Source organism: Dromiciops gliroides, chromosome 1 (assembly GCF_019393635.1).
Source record: "Dromiciops gliroides isolate mDroGli1 chromosome 1, mDroGli1.pri, whole genome shotgun sequence".
NCBI classification, from domain to species: domain Eukaryota; kingdom Metazoa; phylum Chordata; class Mammalia; order Microbiotheria; family Microbiotheriidae; genus Dromiciops; species Dromiciops gliroides.
The window spans coordinates 67,242,451-67,264,790 of record NC_057861.1 but is presented as its reverse complement, the minus strand read 5'-3'; the positions used below and the strand labels follow the sequence as shown (position 1 = coordinate 67,264,790).

General features: G+C 41.3%; 1 protein-coding gene across 1 annotated transcript in view; it reads right to left on the bottom strand.

Annotated features, from left to right (window-relative positions):
- CATSPERD (cation channel sperm associated auxiliary subunit delta) overlaps positions 1–22,340 on the bottom strand; it is a 102,694-nt gene that overhangs the window by 32,827 nt on the left and 47,527 nt on the right. Inside the window, 5 exon segments of the mRNA XM_043990711.1 lie at positions 1,644–1,725; positions 6,481–6,539; positions 8,302–8,356; positions 9,005–9,093; positions 10,006–10,117. Coding sequence (XP_043846646.1) covers positions 1,644–1,725; positions 6,481–6,539; positions 8,302–8,356; positions 9,005–9,093; positions 10,006–10,117 — 397 coding nt within the window.

Below are 22,340 nucleotides of genomic sequence, written 5' to 3'. Positions count from 1 at the left end.
TTAACCAGTAGAGGATGCTCCTCTCAGACAAGAAAAGACTACTTTATTCAAGCCCCAGGGGCTTATCTCCTTTCTCAAATTTCTCTTCCTGAGTTAAAGTTAGATAACAAAGAATGGTAAAATCTCAGAGTCTGGGTGGGCAGCAGGTGGTACCACATCTCGGGGAGGGGTATACATGTTTAGAAGTATTGTGAAGAATGTGAACCCAGAGTAACCAGTTCAGGTGAAATGGGGCAGGGAATCCTTGTGTTAGGGACCTATATAAACTCAGTGTGAAACAAGCATTCTTTGCTCACAACTTCTTTGCGGTGCGCTCCCTTTCTTGCAAGATCGTAATAAAGGCCTTCCTGCTTTGCACCAGACGGGGCTCCTGCCTCAGTTTACCTGTTTCTTACACTACCAACTTCACAGGTATTTAAATTTGTTCAAACAGGGGTCAAGAATATCCATAACTCTCCAATGGTGACTAGTCTGAGGGAAAAAAAAAAAGCTCAAAGAAGGAAATCCCTTGGAGGACCTTTTCTTCCTTTCTCTAGGTGGAATGAATCATATCTGCCCTCGTTCCAATGGAAAGGAGAACATTCCTTCTCCTTCTCCCTACCAAGCTGAAAGGGCTGCTTCTGTCCCCTCTCCACTATCCTCTGGGCACCTGAAAGTAGTCCTTCCTTAACCCTCTACCAAAGGGGCTGTGGCCCAGCATCAGAGCAGGGCAGATATATCCCTATAGTTCCCTAAGTTTCTTCCCAAAATTCCATTTGAGGAATCTATCTATGACTTCCCCAATATGAGGATACCTTCCCCACCCCTTCCTTTTAGCTCCCTTTGGACGTGTTGGCTTCCTCCATTAGAATATAAGCTCCTTGAGGGCAGGGACTGTTTTTTTGTTTGTATTTGTATTCCCAGAACTTGGCACAGTGTCTGACATAATAAGTGCTTAAGATGCCCTGGTATCTATTGTTCTCAGATATAGTTTTTTTTGTTTTTTTGGTGGGGCAATGAGGGTTAAGTGACTTGCCCAGGGTCACACAGCTAGTAAGCATCAAGTGTCTGAGGCCGAATTTGAACTCAGGTCGCCCTGAATCCAGGGTCAGTGCTTTGTCCACTGTGCCACCTAGCTGCCCCCTGGTATCTATTGTTTAGCTATTGTCTATTCTCTCTCTCTCTCTCTCTCTCTCCTCTCTCTCTCTCTCTCTCTCTCTCTCTCTCCCCCCCCCTCTCCTCCCCTCCCCTCCTCTCACCTCCTCTCTCACAACAGCACAGATGGACTAGCCAAGATCAATATCAGTAGAGGATGCTAGGCAGGTATTTCTGACTTCCCAATGTCAGCAAAGCTCTGCTTCTTACTACTGAAGCTTTGCTGATTCATTGGTTTTTTTTCTTTCTTCCTTCTTTACTTCCTTCCTTTCTTTTGGAGGCAATCAGGGTTAAGTGACTTGCCCAGGGTCACACGGATAATAAGTGTCTCAGGCTGGATTTGAACTCAGGTCCTCCTGAATCCAGGGCTGGTGTTCGATCCACCGTGTCACATAACTGCCCCCAATTCATAATTTTCTAAGGGGAAAATTCCCATGTGTCTTGGTCTTCTGCTTTTAATCCTTAATGCAAATGAAGGAAGCACAAGGAAGGGAATGAATGTTTCATACATACCGGAGTTGTAAGTCAATACAGGACATTCCTCTGTCAATTAAATCCAGAGTGATAGTGGATAAACTGGGAAGTTTTATGCTACAATGGGAAAGAGAGTGTTAGCTTCCAGAGTGAATGCAACCAGAGACCATGCTTCGTTCACTGCTGTACCACATTTTAGAAAGGACATTGATGAATTAGTACATGCCAAAGTGCATGGGGGTGGGGTAGGGCTAGAAGGACTAGAATATGAAAATTTAGCATCAGAGAGCACCATCATGTTTTACAGCCAAGAAGAGTAGAGGTGGCATGTCCAGAGTCATAGAGCTAGTTGAAGGCAGGAGCTAATTGAGAACCTAGATTTTCTATCTTCTGAAGCACCATGTAAAAGTTATCATAGAAACATGTCCCCTTTCCCCAAGATGCTTTTAGCCTCTGTGAGTTTTATGCCTCCCTGAAATACTGGGTACAACCTAACTTCTTTTCTTATTCCTCCCACCTTTCTCGTCTATTTTTTTGGGGGGGGGGCAGGACAATGAGGGTTAAGTGACTTGCCTAGGGTCATACAGCTGGTTAAGTGTCAAGTGTCTGAGGCTGGATTTGAACTCAGGTCCTCCTGAATCCAAGGCCAGTGCTTTATCCACTGCGCCACCTAGCTGCCCTTCTCGTCTATTTTTAAGAAAGAAAACCAGCAAGACCACTTGTTGGAACTGTTGGAATGGGGGTTATGCTTGGCTATGGGCTAGCTGGCAACATTTCTGAAATCTATTTAGCTTTTCTACACTCTGTGTGAATTATATTCACAGAATGGTATCTTAGAGGTTCTAAGCCAAATGGGCCTATTTGCTTTTCCACAAATAAAACACTATTTTCTGTCTCTATGCTTTTGCACAGGCTGTCCCTGCTCACTGCCACCCTACTATGCTTTGAGGTTAGCAAAGTTGGTCTTAGAAAAAGCTGGTTTAGATAAAGCTCAAATAAATTCACTAGACATTTAGCACACTACTACATCCCATTTCAAGGCTCATCGCAAGTATCTCTTCTTCCAGGAAGCCTTTCCTGAATATCCTATTGGTGCTCTCTCCTTAAATTACTTTACATTTCTTTATAGGCTATTTATTTATTCTATTGTATACCTATTGTATATACCTATTGTGAGAAATAAACATGGTGTGTTTTTCTCAGAAGAACCATATTCTGATCGTATATTTTGCTCTTTCCCTAGTTTCTAGCTTACATCCTGCCAATGTGTAACATCAGGGACCTGTTGGCTATACCATAAATCTTAGCCCCCCAGCTTGAGCTTATGGTCAGCTTTGATCAGAGTATACTATACATCCTGTTGTTCTCTGACTGGGTTAGATATCACATATAGATTCTATTATTATTTTTATTTTTGGTGAGGCAATTGGGGTTAAGCGACTTGCCCAGGGTCGCACAGCTTGTAAGTGTCAAGTGTCTGAGGCTGGATTTGAACTCAGGTCCTCCTGAATCCAAGGCCAGTGCTTTATCTACTGTGCCACCTAGCTGCCCTCTCACATATAGATTCTAAGTCCTGATGACCAGCCAGTGGGAGTTGGAGAAAGGTGGGAGGGGGTGTTGCGTTAGGATCATATATAATACTTTGTTTCTGAACCTGGAGGCGCACTCACCATACACAGGTGTGTGCCTCTTTCTTGAGAAAGAAAATAAACATTTTTTTTCTTTAGCTTTCCAACTCCAGCTATATATCTGGTGCCTTGTAAAAATTTCTCAGGCAAAAAGGGGTTTCCAGTGGAAGAAGTTTAAGAAGCCCTGATCTAGTCCAAACCTTTCATTTGATAGAAGAGTAATCAGTGTCACCATCACCTTGGTCAGATCACCCTAATCTGCCACCTGCGTGTGCATCAGTGCCCTGGTTTCATTGCAGCTGTATGACCTGTCTCACAGCCTCATGGTGGTTAAGAAATCAACAAGCATTTCTTAAGCACTGACTTCTATGTGCCAGGCACTGTCCTGATCACTGGGAATGCAAATACAAGCAAAAAAAGCAAGCCAGTCCTCCAGGAACTTACATTCTAATGGAAGAGGACACATAAAAGGAAGCTGAAAAGTGGGAGGTGTATTGGTAGAAGAGGAGGAGAGAAAAAGTATTGAGTGGAGAAGTGGAGAAAGACATCCCAGAGAGAGGCATGAAGGAGTGACTATAACTGGCCAGGGCATTTTCCTTAAGATGGAGCTTCTGGGAAATGATCAATCAGAGGAAGAGGCTGCAGGGGCGGAGTAATCTTCCAGCTGTGAGTTGGTCAAAGGGGTGGAATGATATTTCAGTCTGAGAAGGCTTCCCCAGAGGGTGGAAGCAGAAGTCCAGTAAGTCAGAAGAAGAGCCCAGAGAAGAAAAAAGGAGCAAAATATAGCCAGCATGAGCACTTTACTTCAAAATGGAGGAACTGATTAATCAGAGGAAGGCACCTTGAGGGCAGAGTGATCTTCCAGGGAGAGAAGGTGACAAAAGTAGGGAAAGAAATTCAGAGAATAAGGAGTGGAGCCCAGAGAGAATGAAGGAATCACTCCTGGCCTCTCTCTTGTCTGCCCTGCCAAAATCTGTACTGAGCATCTCTATTGACTGGTGCCCAGGAGGGCGCATGATACATAGGAGAGGCTGCAGGGAAACATATGGTCCCTGCTCCCTGGGACACCTGGTCCCAAAGAGGGGCTTCCAGCCTAAGCAGCAGCAGGAAGATTCAGGAGGGGCACTGGATCTAGGTAAGTCAAAGTCTTCCATCATTCTCCATTTCTTCATTGAGCATTTTAGGGCAAGGGAGGTGAAAGTTTCACTGAACTTGGCCTTCGTTAGATGATACCTGGACTGCTGCATCTACGTTGATAAGCCACAGAGCAACTAGGGTCATGAATGGCTTCAAGATCCTGCAGTTCTTCAAACACAGCGCATGCCATATGCCATCTCTGTGCCTCCACACTGGCTCTCCCTCCAGTTCTGGACCAGCTCAAGCTCAAGCGTTCTTTCCCAGTTGTCCAACTGCTAGTACCATCCTTTCTCACTTACTTTCCTATTCTCTGTAAATATCTTTGAGGTAAACATGTTTCTCCCCCATTACAATATATGGGCCTTGAGGGCAAGCACTGGTTTCTCTCCCCCCCCACCCTACTTATTTGTATCATCAGTGCTTAGCACATATTGACACACACACACACACTTTTTTTTTGGTGGGGCAATGAGGGTTAAGTGACTTGCCCAGGGTCACACAGCTAGTAAGTGTCAAGTGTCTGAGGCTGGATTTGAACTCAGGTCCTCCTGAATCCAGGGCCAGTGCTTTATCCACTGTGCCACCTAGCTTCCCCTTAAAAGCTTTTAATAAATGTTTATTGACTGACTGGATATAAGGAGCCAAGTTAAGGGAACTGGAAATGTTTATCCTGGAAAAGATTAGAATATGTGGGGTGAATAAGAGGAAAGAATTAAGGAAGACACCAAGTTTCTTGGTCAGGGAGGCTGGAATCCAGGGGGCACTCTATAATAGGAAAGCATCCATGGGGGAAATAATAGCTAAACAAGTTATGGCATATGGATGTGATGGAAGGCTATTGTGCTATAACAAATGAGGAAGGAGAGGGTTTCAGAGAAACCCAGGAAGACTTATATGAACTGATGAGACAAAGTGAAATGAACAGAGAAAGGAGAACAATTTATACAGTAACAATACTTTAAAGATGAACAACTTTGAGCAGGGTTGTCAGTCCCTCTTATCATCTTTAACTTCCCCCTTTTTGTGGACTAGGTTAAGCTTCTCTTAGGTGTGATACTGTGTCCAGCCATTCCCTTGGTTCTTCCCCTCTGAGAGGGACAACATCATCATAAAGACAAATAGGTGATGGACTCAGAAGGCAGAATGAGGCATATGTGTATGTATATTGGACATGGCTAATAGAGATATTTGCTTTGTTTGACTATTCATATTTCTAATGGTTTTGTTTTTCTTGTTTTCTTGATGAATGAATGAAGAGAAGGTGGGGAGGATAGAATTCAGTAGTAAAAAAATAAAATAAAATTGAATTAAAAAATAAAAATAGAAATAGGGAAGTTCAGAAGGGGAGGGAGCTTTAGGGAGAAGACTTGGCATAGGCTTGGTCATGACACGTGTAGTGACACATACCTGTCTTCAGGTACATGTAGGACTGCCCTCTAAAAAAGGATTACATTTGTTTTGCTTGGCTCCAAAGGTCTCTAGGAGCAATGGGTAGAAGTTTCAGAGAAGCAGATTTTGGCTTGATGTTGCACCCCAAGGTGGAAAGGGGTGTCTCAGGTAGGAGTAGGTTCTCTTTCCTTGGAGCAGGATGTTGTGCTGGCAAGCAGGGTTGTCAGGCACTTATTCCTGACCCTATTTTCCAGTTTGCTATGGGGATTCTCAAAGGAGTCCATCATTGCTTCAGTAATGTAATGGCCTAGGGAAGTTAGGGTCTGTAATTACTCTACATGTGGCTATGTAAGTGATAAATAACAGTGTGACATTTATCCTGTTCTAGATACTGTCAGAAGAGTAACTCATGTCCTCATTCACAACCATTTTGGAGGGAGGTGAAGAGAATAATGAGGGGCAGCTTAGTTAAGTGGTTGGAGCTATACTTGGGGTCAGTTACCTTGGTCTGATCCCCTCCCTGACAAGTACTGGCTGTGGTGACTGTGGGCAGACACTGAGCCTTTCAGTCCTTGAGACAGCTCTCAAAGACTCTAAGCTGCCAAGCAGGGACCACTCTGGTCAAGAGAGTCTCCTCACTTCCAGCTCCCTTCCCCAATGACATCACAGGCCTAATCCCAAATCTACAAATACAAAAGAATTGAATGAAAGGGCATACTTAGAAATGAAGCTCTCATGAGCCCTGCCTGAGACATGCTGCTGCATCACTGTAATGTTCTGTGAAAGAGAGAGAGAGAGAGAGAGAGAGAGAGAGAGAACAAGAACTCTGATTAGAAAGTGTTATAGACACTTTATATATTGTACAGTATAGAGTTACAGACAAGCAATCAATAAACATTTATTAAGTGCCTGCTATGTGTGGAGTCAGAAACAATGGAAAATGACTTAACAACAACAAATATGTCAGGCACTGTGCTAAGCACTGGAGATACAAAAAGAGACAAAAGATAGCCCCTGCCCTCCAGGAGTTTACTAATTAATGGGGGGGACAACATGTAGACAAATTACAGAAAGCAAGCCTACTACATAAAGAAGAAACAATTAACTGAGGGGAAGCCAAGGAGGTGTGGTCAGAGTAGAGGAGGGAGAGTATTCCAGGGATAGGAAATCGCCAGAGACAATGGCAAGAGATAGAGTGTCTTGTTGGTGGAATAGCCAGGAGGCCAGTGTCACTGTACCCAAGAGTGTGTCTGTGTGTGTGGTGGGGAAAGGCGTAAGAAGGCTAGAAATGTAGGAGGGGACTAAGTCTTTTGGATCCCTCAATAGGGAGCCACTGGAGTTTATTGAGTGGGGTGGGGGTGACATGATTGAACCTGCATTTTAGTAAAATAACTTTTGTGGCCAAATGAGGATGGACTTGAGTGAGGAAAGACTTGAGGCAGGCACACCCACTATTGAGGACCTGCACTAGAGAGGTGATGCTGTCAGAGGAGAGAAGGGGCATATGTGAGAAATGGTACAAAAGGTAAAATCAATAGGCCTTGACAACAACTGGATATGGGGGTTGGGGTGGTGAGAGATAGTGAAGATTCCAGGATGGTTCCTAAGTTCAGGGACTGGGAGGATGGTGTTGCTCTCAACACTAATAGGGCAGGTAGGAGGGGAGAAGGTTTAGGAGGAAAGATAATGAGTTCTGTCTTGGACATGTGTAGTTTACTGGATATAGAATCATATAGTATGTAGTTACAGACAGAGTTGCGTAGTATATTGTATAGAGTGACAGGCATGGAGCTATATAGTATGTAGTATAAGGTTACATATACTTTCGTACAAAATATTACATGTCCATACACTGGGCCATCATAGGTTCAGCTAACATCTCTCTGTCAAGGTGCTCTCTGATAAGAATTCTCATCAGAGTCAAATGAACAACTGAAGAAACCATTTCTTAAAGGTCAATGTCCCCTGTGCTAGAAGCAGTGAGAGGTTGTGGGGATACATACATGCACCTGTATGAGTCAATACACCATTATACACAATATTGTCAAGAAGGACAGAACCCTAATAATTGGGAGTGCTCAGGGAAGGCTTCATGGAGTAGGTGGGGCATATAATACGTAGTGTAAAGAAAGTTAGGAATTCTAAGAGACAGAATTGGGGACGGTTTATCATATTGGGCCAGTCAGGGAACAAGCATATGACAAGGCACAGAGATGGGAGACTGAATGACTTGTATGGAAAGGAACTAACAGTGCAAATTGACTAAAGCAGAGATTGTATTTGAGGGAGTAACAGGAAAAGAGACCAGAAAGGCTGGTAGCAGGACATATCGCAAAGGGCTTTTAAACGCCAGGGTAAGGATTTTTGCATTGAGGTTTGTTGTGAGGATCAAATGAGATATTTGTGAAGCCTGGACAAACAGCAGCTGCTCTTGTTATTACTAAAGGCATACTCTGGTGTCTTGCCGTGGTAAGGAGGGAGGTAGCACTTGGTTCTCAAAGGCTTGTACTGGTTATCGAGCAGATGCCTTGGAAGGGACCTGCCCAACTGGGCTGCTGATAAGACTGAGCATCTGTTGTTCAGGGACAAGCCTGCTAAATGCAGAAAGGTTGGCCGGCAGGCGGACAGATTTTTAGCCAGATGGAACAACATGCAAAGAGCATCTCCTAAACACATGGAGGAGCTCTAGCAGGTATCAGTGGAAGGAATGCCTAGTGATAAAAATTCTGAGTCCAGAGGAAAAATTCCCATTAAACACAATTTTAGATGGGTGACTTCTAATATTTGTTATTGTTGCTGTGGTTCAGTCATTTGAGTCATTTCTGACTCTTCAGGATAACATTTGGAGGGTTTTGCCAATTCCTTCTCTGGCTCATTTGACAGATGAGGAAACTGAGGCAAACAGGGTGAAGTAACTTGCCCAGGGTCATGCAGCTAGTAAAGTGCCTGAGCCTGGATTTGAACTCAGGCCTTCCGGACTCCAAGCCTGCACTCATCCACTGTGCCACCTGGCCTCCCCATCTTCTGTTTTTTGTTTGTTTTTTTTCGGTAAAGGCAATTGGGTTAAGTGACTTGCCCAGGGTCACACAGATAGTAAGTGTTAAGTGTCTGAGGCTGGATTTGAACTCAGGTCCTCCTGAATCCAGGGCCGGTGCTTTATCCACTGCGCTACCTAGCTGCCCCAACTCCCCATCTTCTAATTATAGCTGGGTTTATAATAGCATTATGGGAATTCAGCTTACTATTGCAATTTGGTGTTTCCATCATAGGTGTAGCCATCTTCATACATTTTTACTTGGAATCCAAGAGTATGGGGATTACTGACGGTGATCTTTGGGAAAAGAACAGAAAACCCCTCAACAACATACAGTGTAAAATAAATGGGCATAAAGAACAACATCACTAGGATAAGAAGGATCTTCATTCAAGAGAGTTACACAGCTTGTTGCTATGTTGGTTCATAGCTCTGGCCATCTGATCGTCCTTATTTACTTGCTAGGGCCCGTCAAGTCCCTCAGGGCTATTTATGCATCCCATTGGAGATGAATTAGGCAAAAGCCTCAAGGACTTTAAAACCCCTGAGATCTCTGAGAGCATAATTCCATAGCCAAAAAAGATAAAGCCCTGGAAGTGATTCAGGTTGTCTTTCCTTCCAGGTTGGCAGTGGGTCATGTCTGGCCAACAGGTAATAGCAATGGCTATTCAGGAACAAGGTTTGAGCTTAGGCCTGGTGAAGGGGCCATGGGGACTGAGGCTGGGTTTAGGTTGAAGGAAGGCAGTGACGTTGTTGAAGCAGGCCAAATGGAAAAAAAGGGAGATGGGATAGGCGGAAGGTTGAAGGGAATGGCTGAGGAACAAGAGGTAAGGAGCTTTTCTGATTATAAGAAATAAAAGTGAGATGGAATCCAGAAGGACAATTTGTGTTTTTTTGGTTTTTGGGGAAGGAAAACAAGGCTTCCTGGTGTTCTGAGGCCTGCCCAGAACCATCCTGTCCAGTTCAGTTCTAAGCCAGTTCTGACCTGGGGGCAACAGGGCATAGTATATGCCTCAACAAGGCAGTAACAAGGAAGAAAACTAATTCCATGGTTGGAGTCCTAGGCCTAGAAATCATTCAGTAAGAATGAGAGGGAACACAAATGCTGCTAGAGAGAGTAGCACACAAATCCACTGAGGATGCTGGGCTAAGAAAGGGACGGTGGTTGTATCAGAAACACTCATTCCACAAAGAAGATAATATACTTACTATTGGAATTGGTGATTGGGATGATTGAGGCACCATCTCAGCAGTCAATTTCAACGTATCACCCATGTCTAGCACAAGCAGTTTTTTATTAAAATCTCCACGCAAAATTCCGCTATTTTAAAAATGTACTCATAAGGCCAAAAAGAGAGATTTGATAAATAAAAAACTATAATGAATGAAGTTCTTTTCTTCTTGCAAAGCTCAGTTCATATGCCACCTGAAGCTTGCATAGGATCTCTTAGATGAAAATTTTCCTACCACAATGGGATCCCTTTTATCTGGATCTCTCTTTACCAGCTAATAATTATAACTAGCATTTCTTTGAAGCAATCTTTGAAAATTAAAAATGCTTTCTAGATTATTTCATTTGGTTTCTCACCATAAACCTGTGTGTGGTGTGTGGGGGGGGTGGGCAGATGCTATTATTCCCATTTTACAGATGAGCAAAGTGAGACTAAAGAGGTTAAGTGAATTGGACCAGGGTCACACAGCTAGGTAAGTATTGAGGCAGAATTGAACTCAGGTTTTCCTGATTCCAAGTCTCATAGTCTATCCTCTATACCATCTAGCTATCATATTATACTTATTAATCAATGTTAGAGCCTCCTTAGTAGGTTGTGAGCTCCTCAAAGTCTGGGACAATGACATACCTATTGCATCTTTGAATTCTCAAGAACAAGCAGAAGTTCTTGCACATAATTAGTGTTATCTTCAATGTTTGTTGCATTTAAAAAAATCTAAGTATTCAATTTCACTCTACCCTCTTTGGACTTTCCTATCTCCTCCTTACTTTCTTCTCAACCTGGAAATGCTGCTATCCTGTGGCCCTCTCTTCTGATTGATGAGCCCTGGCCTCAGACAACCATTTCATGAGGCACCCACCTCATCTTGGCTGTACTATTCCCTCTCTAGAATTTCTAGGTATATCCCAGAAGTCTTGTCCTACCTTCCTCATTCTTCCCTCCTCCCTTTATGGTTTCCTTTGTGTGTTGTCCTTTTGTCCATTAGAATATAAACTCCTTTTATTGGTATCCCCAATAAGTGTTTTATTATTTTATCGGCCTAAGAAGTGTTTTTATCTATCTATCCTAAGATGAAACATCATAAACAAAGCAAGAAGAAGAGAGTATCTTTTCCTTCCCTCTCATGACCATATAGCTTCTCAAACTGGGAGAAGCCCAACATATAGCATTCTCCAGATCCCACTGGTTCCCAAGAGTTTTAGCAAAGGATATGAATATACAACAGGGGCCATCATTACAGGAGTTGGAAATGGCCACCAAATTGAGACCATTTGCTGTGACCTTCCTTCTTTTATTTATTTATTTATTTATTTTGCGGGCAATGGAGGTTAAGTGACTTTCCCAAGGTCACACAGCTAATAAGTGTCAAGTGTCTGAGGCCTGATTCAAACTCAGGTCCTCTGAATCCAGGGCCAGTGCTTTATCCACTGCGCCACCTAGCCCTTGTGACCTTCCTTCTTTCCCATTCTCTACATCTCTCAAAATCCTTTGACATAATTCCTTAACCTCTCTCCTTGACCCTAGTCTCAGATGATGAGGTGGCCCTTTTTGCTAAGGCCACCTCTTTACATGTACTTTGGTCCATCCTGTGACATCTTTTCTGAAGACTGCTCCAAAAATCATTGCCCTTTTCTCTTTAATCTTCAGATATTTTTCTGTGTGTCCTTGATCTTATAAACTGGTTCAAGTATCCCCTCATCTTTTTTTTTTTTTTTTAAAGCCTTACCATACCCTACTATCTGCCAACCTGCCCCCCCCCAAAGCTATCGTCCTGCATCTTTCCTCCTTTTCACAATGAAATACTTGGGGGGGAAATGTTGCTGTTTACTCTCATTGTCTCAATTTCCTCTCATCTCACTTTTCAACTCTGGGCAATCTGGCTTTTGACCTTACATCTCTAGTAGAGTCCTGTTCTCTCTTCATCATCAAGCCTAGTTGCAGGCCTTCCTCATCTCTTGTCTGGGCATTTGCAATAGCCTCCTAATGTTCCACCTCCCCCCAGTCCCTCCTCTAGCTCTCTGTCAAAGTGTTTTTTATGAAGCATGGCTCTCCCAGTGAGCTCCAGTGGCTCCTTGAAACCTCTAAATTGTTTGGCATGTAAAGCCCTTCATAGCATGAGCCTTTCCTGCATTTCTAATCTACTTACATTTTTATTTACCTCTCTGCACTATATGATTCAACTACTCCAGTCTACTTGTACTGGCATCTCCTTGTCTTTGAATTGGTTGTTCTCATGGCTGGAAGGCCCTGCCCCTCTCACTTCCACCTCTCGATTTCCCTGACTTTCTTCAGGGACTCAGCTCAGAGCCTAACTTCTGTAGGAGCACTTTCTAGGACCCCTCTCCTCTGACCCCTTGCTGGGAATCTCTCTCCCTTCATATTGCCTTCTACCTTCTCTCTCTACATAACTTGTGTGTACCTAGTTACTGACATATTTTCTCCCGCCTAGAATGTCTTGAAAATAGTTTTTCCACCTTCCTTTGCTTCCCTCGCACTCAATTCTCAGAGTAGGAGGACAGAAAACAAACTGCTTGTTGACTGCCTGACTAATGGGCAAATCTTCTGGTTGTTTCTCAGTTGTCCTTCCCTTCCTTCCTTCTCCTCTCGGCTGCCCCTTCTCCCTTTCCTTTGCTCCATCACCATGCATCTTCCACCTTCTAAGTAGGAATTGACCGTGTCTGTCCTGTGTCCTCTTCCATTCTTTCTTATATTCTCTTTCTTGGTATTCTCATTAGCTCTCAAGGATGGAAAGGATCATTTTCTCCATGGTCTACTTTCAGATTCTTATATAGTCAGCCCCAGTCTCAAGGTCGGGGCCCCATAACCAAATGCTTTTTAGATTTTTCAAACTAGATGCCCTATAGACATCTCAACCTCAACATGCCCAAAAGAGAACTCATTATCTCTCACCCTAATACCCATCACTTTTAACTCTCTACTTTTGTTGAGGGTGTCAATCAATCAATGAATCAATAGGCATTTATGAAGTGCCTACTATGTGCCAGGCACTGTGCTAAGTTCTAGGGATACAAAAAAGAGGCAAAGACAGTTCCTGCCCTCAAGGAGCTCCCAATCTAATGGGGAGACAATATGCAAACAAACATATATAAAACCAAGCTACATAAAGGATAAATAGGATGTAATTAATTAACAGAGGGAAGCATTTTTAATTAAGAGGAGTTAGGGAAAGACTTACTGTAGAAGGTAGGGTTTGTATTTGGGACTTAAAGGAAGCCAAGAAAGTCAGTAGTCAGAGCAGAGGAGAGAGAGTACTCTAGACAAGGGAGGGAGTAGTCAGAGAGAATGCTTTGAGTTGAGAGTTGGAGTGTTGTGTTTGTGGAACAGCCAGTAGAGCCAGTGTCAATGAATCAAAGAGTATATGTTGAGGAGTAAGATCTAAGAAGACTGAGGGGGACTACATTACAAAGGGCTTTGAATGCCACAAACAGAGCCATTTGATATTTCTCAGAAGCAACAGGGAACCATTAGATTCTGTTGAGTAAGGGGCTGACACAGTCAGACCTGTACTTTAGGACAATCCCATTAGTAGTTGAATAGAGGATGGACTGCATTCAAAGGGAGACTTGGGGCAGGCAGAAGCAACAGTAGTTATTCTTTTTTTTTTTTTTTTGTGAGGCAATTGGGGTTAAGTGACTTGCCTAGGGTCACACAGCTAGTAAGTATCAAGTGTCTGAGGCCGGATTTGAACTCAGGTCCTCCTGAATCCAGGGCTGGTGCTCTATCACTGCACCACCTAGCTGCCCCAATAGAACACCGGCCCTGGATTCAGGAGACCTGAGTTCAAATCCAGCTTCAGACACTTGACACTTACTAGCTGTGTGACCCCTGGACAAATCACTTACCCCTCATTGCCCCCCCACCCCAAATGAATGTTAATAGTCTTTGGGATTGTATATCCAAATATCTCCAAAGAAAGAACTGATATTGATGGAACAAGACTGAAGCAGCTATTTTTCACTTCTTTTTTTTCTTTTAATCAAGTTTTCTTGTACAAATGACAAATAAGGTAATGTTTTACACAATCATACATGCATAACCCATATCTCATTATTTGCATCTCAGGAAGGGGGAGGGAAGGGAGGGAAAGAGGGATAAAATTGGAAACCCAAAATTATAAATAAAAATGGTTATTATTTTTTTAAATGAATGTTAAAATTCTCTTTACACGTAATTAGAAAAAGAAAATACTATTTTAAAAAGTTTTTAAAAGCTAAAAAAAGGGGAGGTTATGTATGTAACATGTTATTTCCATAAAAAACCTTATGTCATCATTCATCATATTAGGGGCAAACTCACATTTCTCAACAGCCAGTTTGAACGCACAGTTGATTAAGAGATAAAAATAATCATTGTTGATAAACAGGAATGAGAAACCCAAGGATACATCTTTTTTTTTTTTTTTTTTTGGTGGGGCAATGAGGGTTAAGTGACTTGCTCAGGGTTATTCAACTAGTAAATGTCAAGTGTCTGAGGCTGGATTGAACTCAGATCCCCCTGAATCCAAGGCCAGTGCTTTATCCACTGCACCACCTAGCTGCCCCTCCAAGGATGTATCTTAAAAACAATGAACACAAACCACAATATTTCATACCTTGCAAGTTTTTAAGCCAATCTCAAGTTTCATGAGTAGCCGCTGCATATTCACGTCACATACTATGAAATTCAAAGGCTTAAAATTTGGGTCTTCTTTGGAGTTACTATAATAACATTCCCATACTTTCAAACATTATTGCTGAATCATTTGTTGCAATATTTCCTTCTGTAATCTAAGGGGGAAAACAGTGCTAAGATTAAATGAATTTCATTTCACATAGAAAATTAAGCTATCACTGTGGAGGGTGAAAGTTAAGTGATATGAAGGGACTTAAAAATGTTGTTAATAAAGTTGGTTCTTTTTCAGATTAATATAGTTCTCAGCTAATGCTTTTTTAAAACCAAATTCAATAAGATTAAGTATTTTCATTCACTGCAGAGAGGATGCCTTCAGAATAAATTTTGTTTTGTTTTGTTTTTTTTCCAGGGCAATGAGGTTAAGTGACTTGCCAGGGTCACATAACTAGTAAGTGTGTAACGGGAGAGAAACATGCAAACAAATACACACAGTGCAAGCTATGTACAAAATAAACAGGGAAATCATTAAAATGGGGGTAAGGAAAGGTTTCCTATAGAAGGTAGGATTTTAGTTAGGACTTAAAAGAAGCCAGGGAGATCAGTAGTCTGAGTAGAGTAGGGAAACGCATTCTAGGCATGATGGGGACAGTCAGAGAGAATGCCCAGAAACTGAGCGATGGGAGTGTTGTTCATGAAACCAGTGTCACTGAATCAAAGAGTATGGAACAAGCAGTAATATGTAATATTAGAAAGGTAGCACTGGGCTAGGTTATGAAGGGCTTTGAAAGCCAAACAGAGAACATTTTGTATTTGCTCCAGGGGGCAACAGGGAGCCAATGGAATTTTGGGGGTAGAAGGGTGACATGATCAGACTTGTGTTTTAGGACAGTCACTTTAGTGGCTGAATATAGGATGGACTGGAGTGGGGAGAGACTAGGCAGATCCACTAGTCCACCGTATAATCATCCAGACATGAGGTAATAAGGGTCTATCTACACCAGAGCAATGACAATGTGAGAGGAGAGAAGGGGGCACATTTGAGAAGTAAAATTGACAGGCCTTGGCCACAGCTTGGATATGGGGAATGAGAGATAGTGAGGAATCCAGGATGACTCCTAGGTTGTGAGCCTGAGGGACTGGAAGAGGAAAAAAAAGACATTAAAGGAATTAGAATAGACAAGGAAGAAACAAAGCTATCATTCTTTGCAGATGATATTATGGTTATACTTAGAGAGTCCTAAAGAATCAATTAAAAAAACTATTTGAAACAATTAACAACTTTAGCAAAGTTGCAGGATAAAAAAGTAAACCGACATAAATATCAGCATTTTTTTTTTTTTTTTTAGTGAGGAAATTGGGGTTAAGTGACTTGCCCAGGGTCACACAACTAGTAAGTGTTAAGAGTCTGAGGCAGGATTTGAACTCAGGTACTCCTGAATCCAGGGCGGTGCTCTTGCTATCACTGCTCCACCTAGCTGCCCCAAGCATTTCTTTTATATGACTAACAAAGACCCAGCAACAACAGATAGAAAGGGAAATTCCATTAAATAATTGTAGACAATATAAAATATTTGAGGTCTACCTGCCAAGTCAAACCCAGGAACTATATGAACATAATTACAGAACTTTTCACCACAAATAAAAATCAGATTTCAACACACTGGAAAAAGATCAATTGCTCATGGGTTAGGCCAAGCTAATATAATGATAACTTACCTAATTTAATTTACTTATTCAGCGCCATATAATCAAACTACCAAAAATTTATTATATAGAGCTAGAAAAAACAATAATAAATTCCTCTGGAAGAACAAAAGGTTCAAGAATATTAAAGGGATTAATGAAAAAAATGCAAAGGAAGGGTGGCATAGCTGTACCAGATCTAAAAACTATATTATAAAGCAGCAGTCGTCAAAACTATTTGGTACTGGCTAAGAAATAGAGTGGAGGATCAGTGGAATATCTTAGGTATGTGATGAAATAATGGGATTTAGCAGATACTCAAAGACCCACCTGGAGATTAATCTATACTGATGAATCAAGTGAGAGTGACTGACTGCTGATTAAGCCTTCTTCAAGTTAATTGGATTGTATCCAATGTTAATTGAGATTGTAATCACACCTGGCTAGCCCTTAAGAAGGTATTGTTCTCAGAAACTAGACTGTGAACTCAACTTGAGAACACCTTCAAAGGACAATGGATTTGGATGACGACAACCAATCACCTTGATGAAGCAGGGTGTAAGGACCGCCTCTGTTCCAGATGTATAAAAAAGCTTCCACAAACAGCTTGCGGAAAGGGTGTCCTGATTAAAGCAGGCTCATGGAGGAGGACTTCAGGAAGAACCCAACCAGGCTGGAAACTCTAGGCTAGACTGGAGCTGAAGCTTCTGATTTAAGGTGACCACCATTTAGATTTTAAACATCACAGGTTACATAAGACACAGTAGTAAATGCACTATTAGCAATCTACTATTTGATAAACCAAAGACTCCAGTTTCTGGGATAAGAATTCACTATATGACAAACACTGCTGGGAAAAATGGCAAATAATATAGGAAAAAATAGGCATAAGCCAACATCTTACACCATATACCAAAATAAGGTCAAAAATGGGTACATGATTTAGACATAAAGGGTGATACATAGGCAAATTAGAAGAGGAAGGAATAGTTTGTCAGACATATAGAGAAAAGGGATTTATGACTAAAGATGAGACAGAAAATTATGAAATACAAAATGGATCATTTAATTACATTAAATTTAAAAGGTTTGCACAAATAAAATCAATGCAATCAAGATTAGAAGGAAAGCAGAAAGCTGGGAAAAATTTTTTACAGCCAGGTGATTTTGAATAAAGATCTCATTCTCAAATTATAGCGAATTGAATGAAATTTATAAGATTACAAGTTCATTCTCAGTTGTGAAGTGGCCAAAGGATATGAAGTTTTCAGATGAAGAAATTAAAGCTATCTAGTCATTAGAAAAAAATGTTCTCAATCACTATTGATTAGAGAAATGCTGATTAAACTACTCTGACATACCTACTTCACACCTATCAGATTGGCTAATATAACAAAAAAAGCAAAATGATAAATGTTGGGAAGAGGTGAGACAATTGGAACACATACATTCTTGGTGAGTTGTGAACTGATCCAACCATTCTGGAGAGTAATTTGGAACTATTGTCCAAAGGGCTATAAAACCGTGCATACCCCTTGACTCAGCAATACCACTACTAGGTCTGTATCCCAAAGAGGATCATAAAAAAGGATTCACATGGACAAAGATATTTATGGCAGCTCTTTTTTTTTGTGGTGGCAGAGAACTGGAAATTGAGGGAATGCCCATCAATTGGGGAATGGCTGAACAAGTTGTGGTATATGAATGTAATGCAATCCTATTGTGCTATAACAAATGATGAGCAGATGAATTTCAAAAAATCCTGGAAAGGACTACATGAACTGATGTTGAGTGAAGGGAGCAGAAGCAGGAGAATATTGTACACAGTAATAGCAACATTGTGTGATGATCAACTGTGACAGACTTAGCTCTTCTCAGCAATACAATGATGCAAGACATATCCAAAAAATCATGATGGAAAACACTGTCCCACATCCAGAAAAAGAAACTAGGGAGTCTGAAGGCAGATCAAAGTCAAAGCATACTATTTTTACTTTTTTGTTGTTGGCTTTTTTTGTTTCTTTTTGGGATTTTTCCCTTTTGTTCTGATCCTTTTCTCACACATGACTAATGTAGAAATATGTTTAACATGATTATAATGTAAAATGATTATCAGATGCTTGCTGTCTTGGGGAAGTGGGTGAGGAAGGGAGGGAGAAATCTTAACAAAATGAATGTTGAAAACTATTTCACATGAAGTTGGAAAAATAATATACTATTAAGAAGAGAAAGCGTGGTAGAGGAAAATTGGGGAAAAATGAGATAGAAAAATTTATGAAAAGAGAATTAATAGCTTGGCAAAAGAAGCCACAAACATAATGAATCAAATATCACCCTAAAAATAAGAATTGGTAAAAGAGGCACAAAAATTCACTAAATAAAACTAAAAATGAGAATTTGTCAAATGGAAAGAGAGGTACAAAAGCTCACTAAGAAAAATAATTCATTAAAAATTAGAATTGGAACAAGTGGAAGCTAATGAGACATCAAGAGACATCAAGAAAAAATAAAACAAAGTCAAAAGAATGAAAAATAGAAAAACTGTTCTCTCTCTCTCTCTCTGTCTCTCTCTGTCTCTCTCTCTGTCTCTCTCTGTCTCTCTCTGTCTCTCTCTCTCTGTCTGTCCCTCCTCCCCACCCCCACCCCTGCCCTGGGCAATGAGGGTTAAGTGACTTGCCCAGGGTTACACAGCTAGTAAGTGTCAAGTGACTGAGGCCAAATTTGAACTCAGGTCCTCCTGAATCCAGGGCTGGTGCTTTATCCATTGTGCCACCTAGTTGCCCCAAAACTGTTTAATATCTCATAGGAAAAACAATTGACCTAGAAAATAGAATGAGGAGAGATAATTTAAGAATTATTGGATTGAGCCAAGATGGTGGAGGAAAGGCAGTGAGCTCTTGAACTCATGACACAATTGCTCCAAAAAATATCCAAATAACGCCATAGGAAAATGTCCAGAGCAGCAAAACTCACAGAAGAATGTGCTGAAATCATCTTCTAACCAAGAATGGCTTGGAAGGTCAGAAGGAGGGAGCTGCTGTGCTGATACAGGAGTTGGAGCCCAACCCCACAGTCACCCTGACTGATTAGCAAGTTGCTCTGGGTCATCTATGGACCAGGGAACAGGCCAGGCAAGTGAAGAACCTGATCCTCCTTAAATCATACCACCTGGGACTTCTTAAGCTTGGGATACTGCAGCCTGGGAAACAGTTGCCCCACTTTAAGGAGCTAAAAGTCAAGTAAAAGAAAGGCAAGATGAGCAGACAGAGAAGGTGAGGAGCATAGAAAGTTTCTTCAATAACAAGGAAGACCGAGGTGCCACACATAGAGGAAGATGTCAACATACAGGCGCCCCTATATCTAAAGCTTCCAGAAAATATGAATTGGTTCTCAGGCCATAGAGGTGCTCAAAAGGACTTTGACGATAAAGATAGAGAGGTAAGAAGAAAAACTGGAAAGAGAAATGGAGGGTGACACAGGAAAGACATGAGAAAAAAGTCCATAGCTTGAAAAGTCAAATTGGCCAAATGGAAAAGGAGGTACAAAAGCTCTCTGATGAAAATAATTGCCTAAGAATTAGGATCAACAAGTGGAAGCCACTGACTTTATGAGAAACCCAAGACACAATAAAGCAAATCCAAATGAATAAAAAATAGAGGTCAATGTGAAATATCTTTGGGGAAAACTGCTGACCTGGAAAATAGGTCCAGAAGAGATAATTGAAAAAGTATTGGTCTACCTGAAAACCATGATCAAGGAAAGAGCTTAGGACATCATCTTCCAAGATATTCTCAGGGAAAACTGCCCTGAAATTCTAGTCCTTTTTTTTTTTTTTGGTGAGGCAATTGGGGTTAAGTGACTTGCCCAGGGTCACACAGCTAGTAAGTGTTAAGTGTCTGAGGCTGGATTTGAACTCAGGTACTCCTGAATCCAGGGCCAGTGCTCTATCCACTGTGCACCTAGCTGCCCCTTGAAATTCTAGAAGAAGAAGCTCAAATAGATAATTGAAAGAATCCACTGATCACCTCCAGAAGGAGATCCCCAAAGGAAAACTCCTAGGAATATTACAGCCAAATTCCAGAGCCCTAAAGTCAAGGAGAAAATATTGCAAGCTGCCAAAAAGAAAGAATTCAAGTACTGTGGAGCCCCAGTCAGGATAGCACAAGATCTAGCAGCTTCTACATTAAAGGACCAGAGGGCATGGAATATATTCCAAAGGGCAAAGGAAATGGGATTACAACCAAGAATCACCTACCCAGCAAAACTCATCATAATCTTTCAGTGGAAAAAATGGGACTTTAATGAAAAAGAAGACTTGCAGATATTTGTGATGAAAAGACCTGAACTGAATGGCAAATTTGACTTTCAAATACAAGACCCTAGAGAATCATCAAAAATTGGAGCTGGGGGACATACCTGGGGTCATGCAGTGGGCAACTGTCTTGTCTCTGAGGCCAGGTTTTGGCTGGGATCCCCCTGGGTCCAGGGGTGATGCTCTGTCCACTGTGTCACCTAGCTAGGTGATGACATCTTTAGGGTTAAATTGAGGGGTGAAGGGAATGCACTGGGGGAGAGGGAAGGGCAGAGGTGAAATCCTATATGAAAGAAACAGGAAAAGGTTTATTGAGTGGGGGAAGAGATGGGAGAGGAGCAGGGCAGTAAATGAATTTTACACTCATCAGAAAAGGCTCAAAGACCTTAAATTCATCAGAGCTGCCTCAAGGAGGGACTAACAGACACACCCAATTAGGTGGAGTAATCTATTTAATCTGGGCAGTAAATGAGTTTAACACTCATCAGAATTGGCTCAAAGACTTCAATCTCATTAGAATTGGCTCAAGGAGGGAATAATGTACACACTCAATTGGGTGGAGTAATTTCTCTAACCCTGTAGGAAAATAGGAGAGGAAGGGGATAAAGAGAGAGGGGCAAAAGAAGGAAGGGCAGAGTGGGGGAGGGGACAGACAGAAGCAAATCCCCTTTGAAGAGTGATAGGATGAAAGAAGATGGATAATAGAATAAATATCATGGGGAAGGGAATAGGATGGAAGGGAAACAGTTAACAATAGTAATCATGAAAAAGAGAAAAGGGGGAAAATATACAAAAAATATTTTATAGCAACTCTTGGGTGGAGGCTAAGAATTGAGAATCAATTCCATCAATTGAGGAATAATGGGAATAATAATAATAATAATATGTAGTGGAATGATCTTTGTGCTACAGGAAATGACAAACAGGATGATCCCAGAAAAACCTGAAAGACTAATGAACATCAATATATAGTGAAGTGAGTAGAGTGGGAGGACATTGTGCATAGTGACAGCAGTATTGTTCAGTGAGCAATTGTGAATGATTTAACTAATCTCAGTAATGCAATGATCCAAGACAATCCCAAGGACACTAATGAGGAAGCTTACTACGCACCCCCATAAAAAGAACTGATGATAAAAAGAACACTTGTGGATTTTACATATATAAACCTGGTTGCAATCTTGTGGAGGGGGGAAGAAAGGGAGGGAGGGAGGGAGAAAAATTTGGAACTCTAAATCTTATGAAAGTGAATGTTGAAAACTACCCTTACATGTAACTAGAAAAAATAAAATAAATGTTTATTGCTTTAAAAAAAAGAATTATTGGATTACCTGAAAGCTGTGATTTTTTTAAAAAGAGCCTAGGCATCATATTTCAAGAAATCACCAAAGAAAATTGCTTCAACCTCTCAGCACCAGAGGGTAAAATAGTAATTGAAAGAATTCACTGATCACCTCCTGCAAAAGATCCCAAAATAAAAACTCCCAGGAACATTATAGCTAAATTCCAGACCTACCAGGTCAAGGAGAAAATATTGCAAGCAGCTAGAAAGAAATAATTAAAATATTGTTGAGCCAAAGTCAAGATTACACAAGATTTAGTGGCTTCCACATTAAAGAAGCAGAAGGCTTGGAAAATTATATTCTGGAAGGCAAAGGAGCTAGAATTACAACCAAGAATAACCT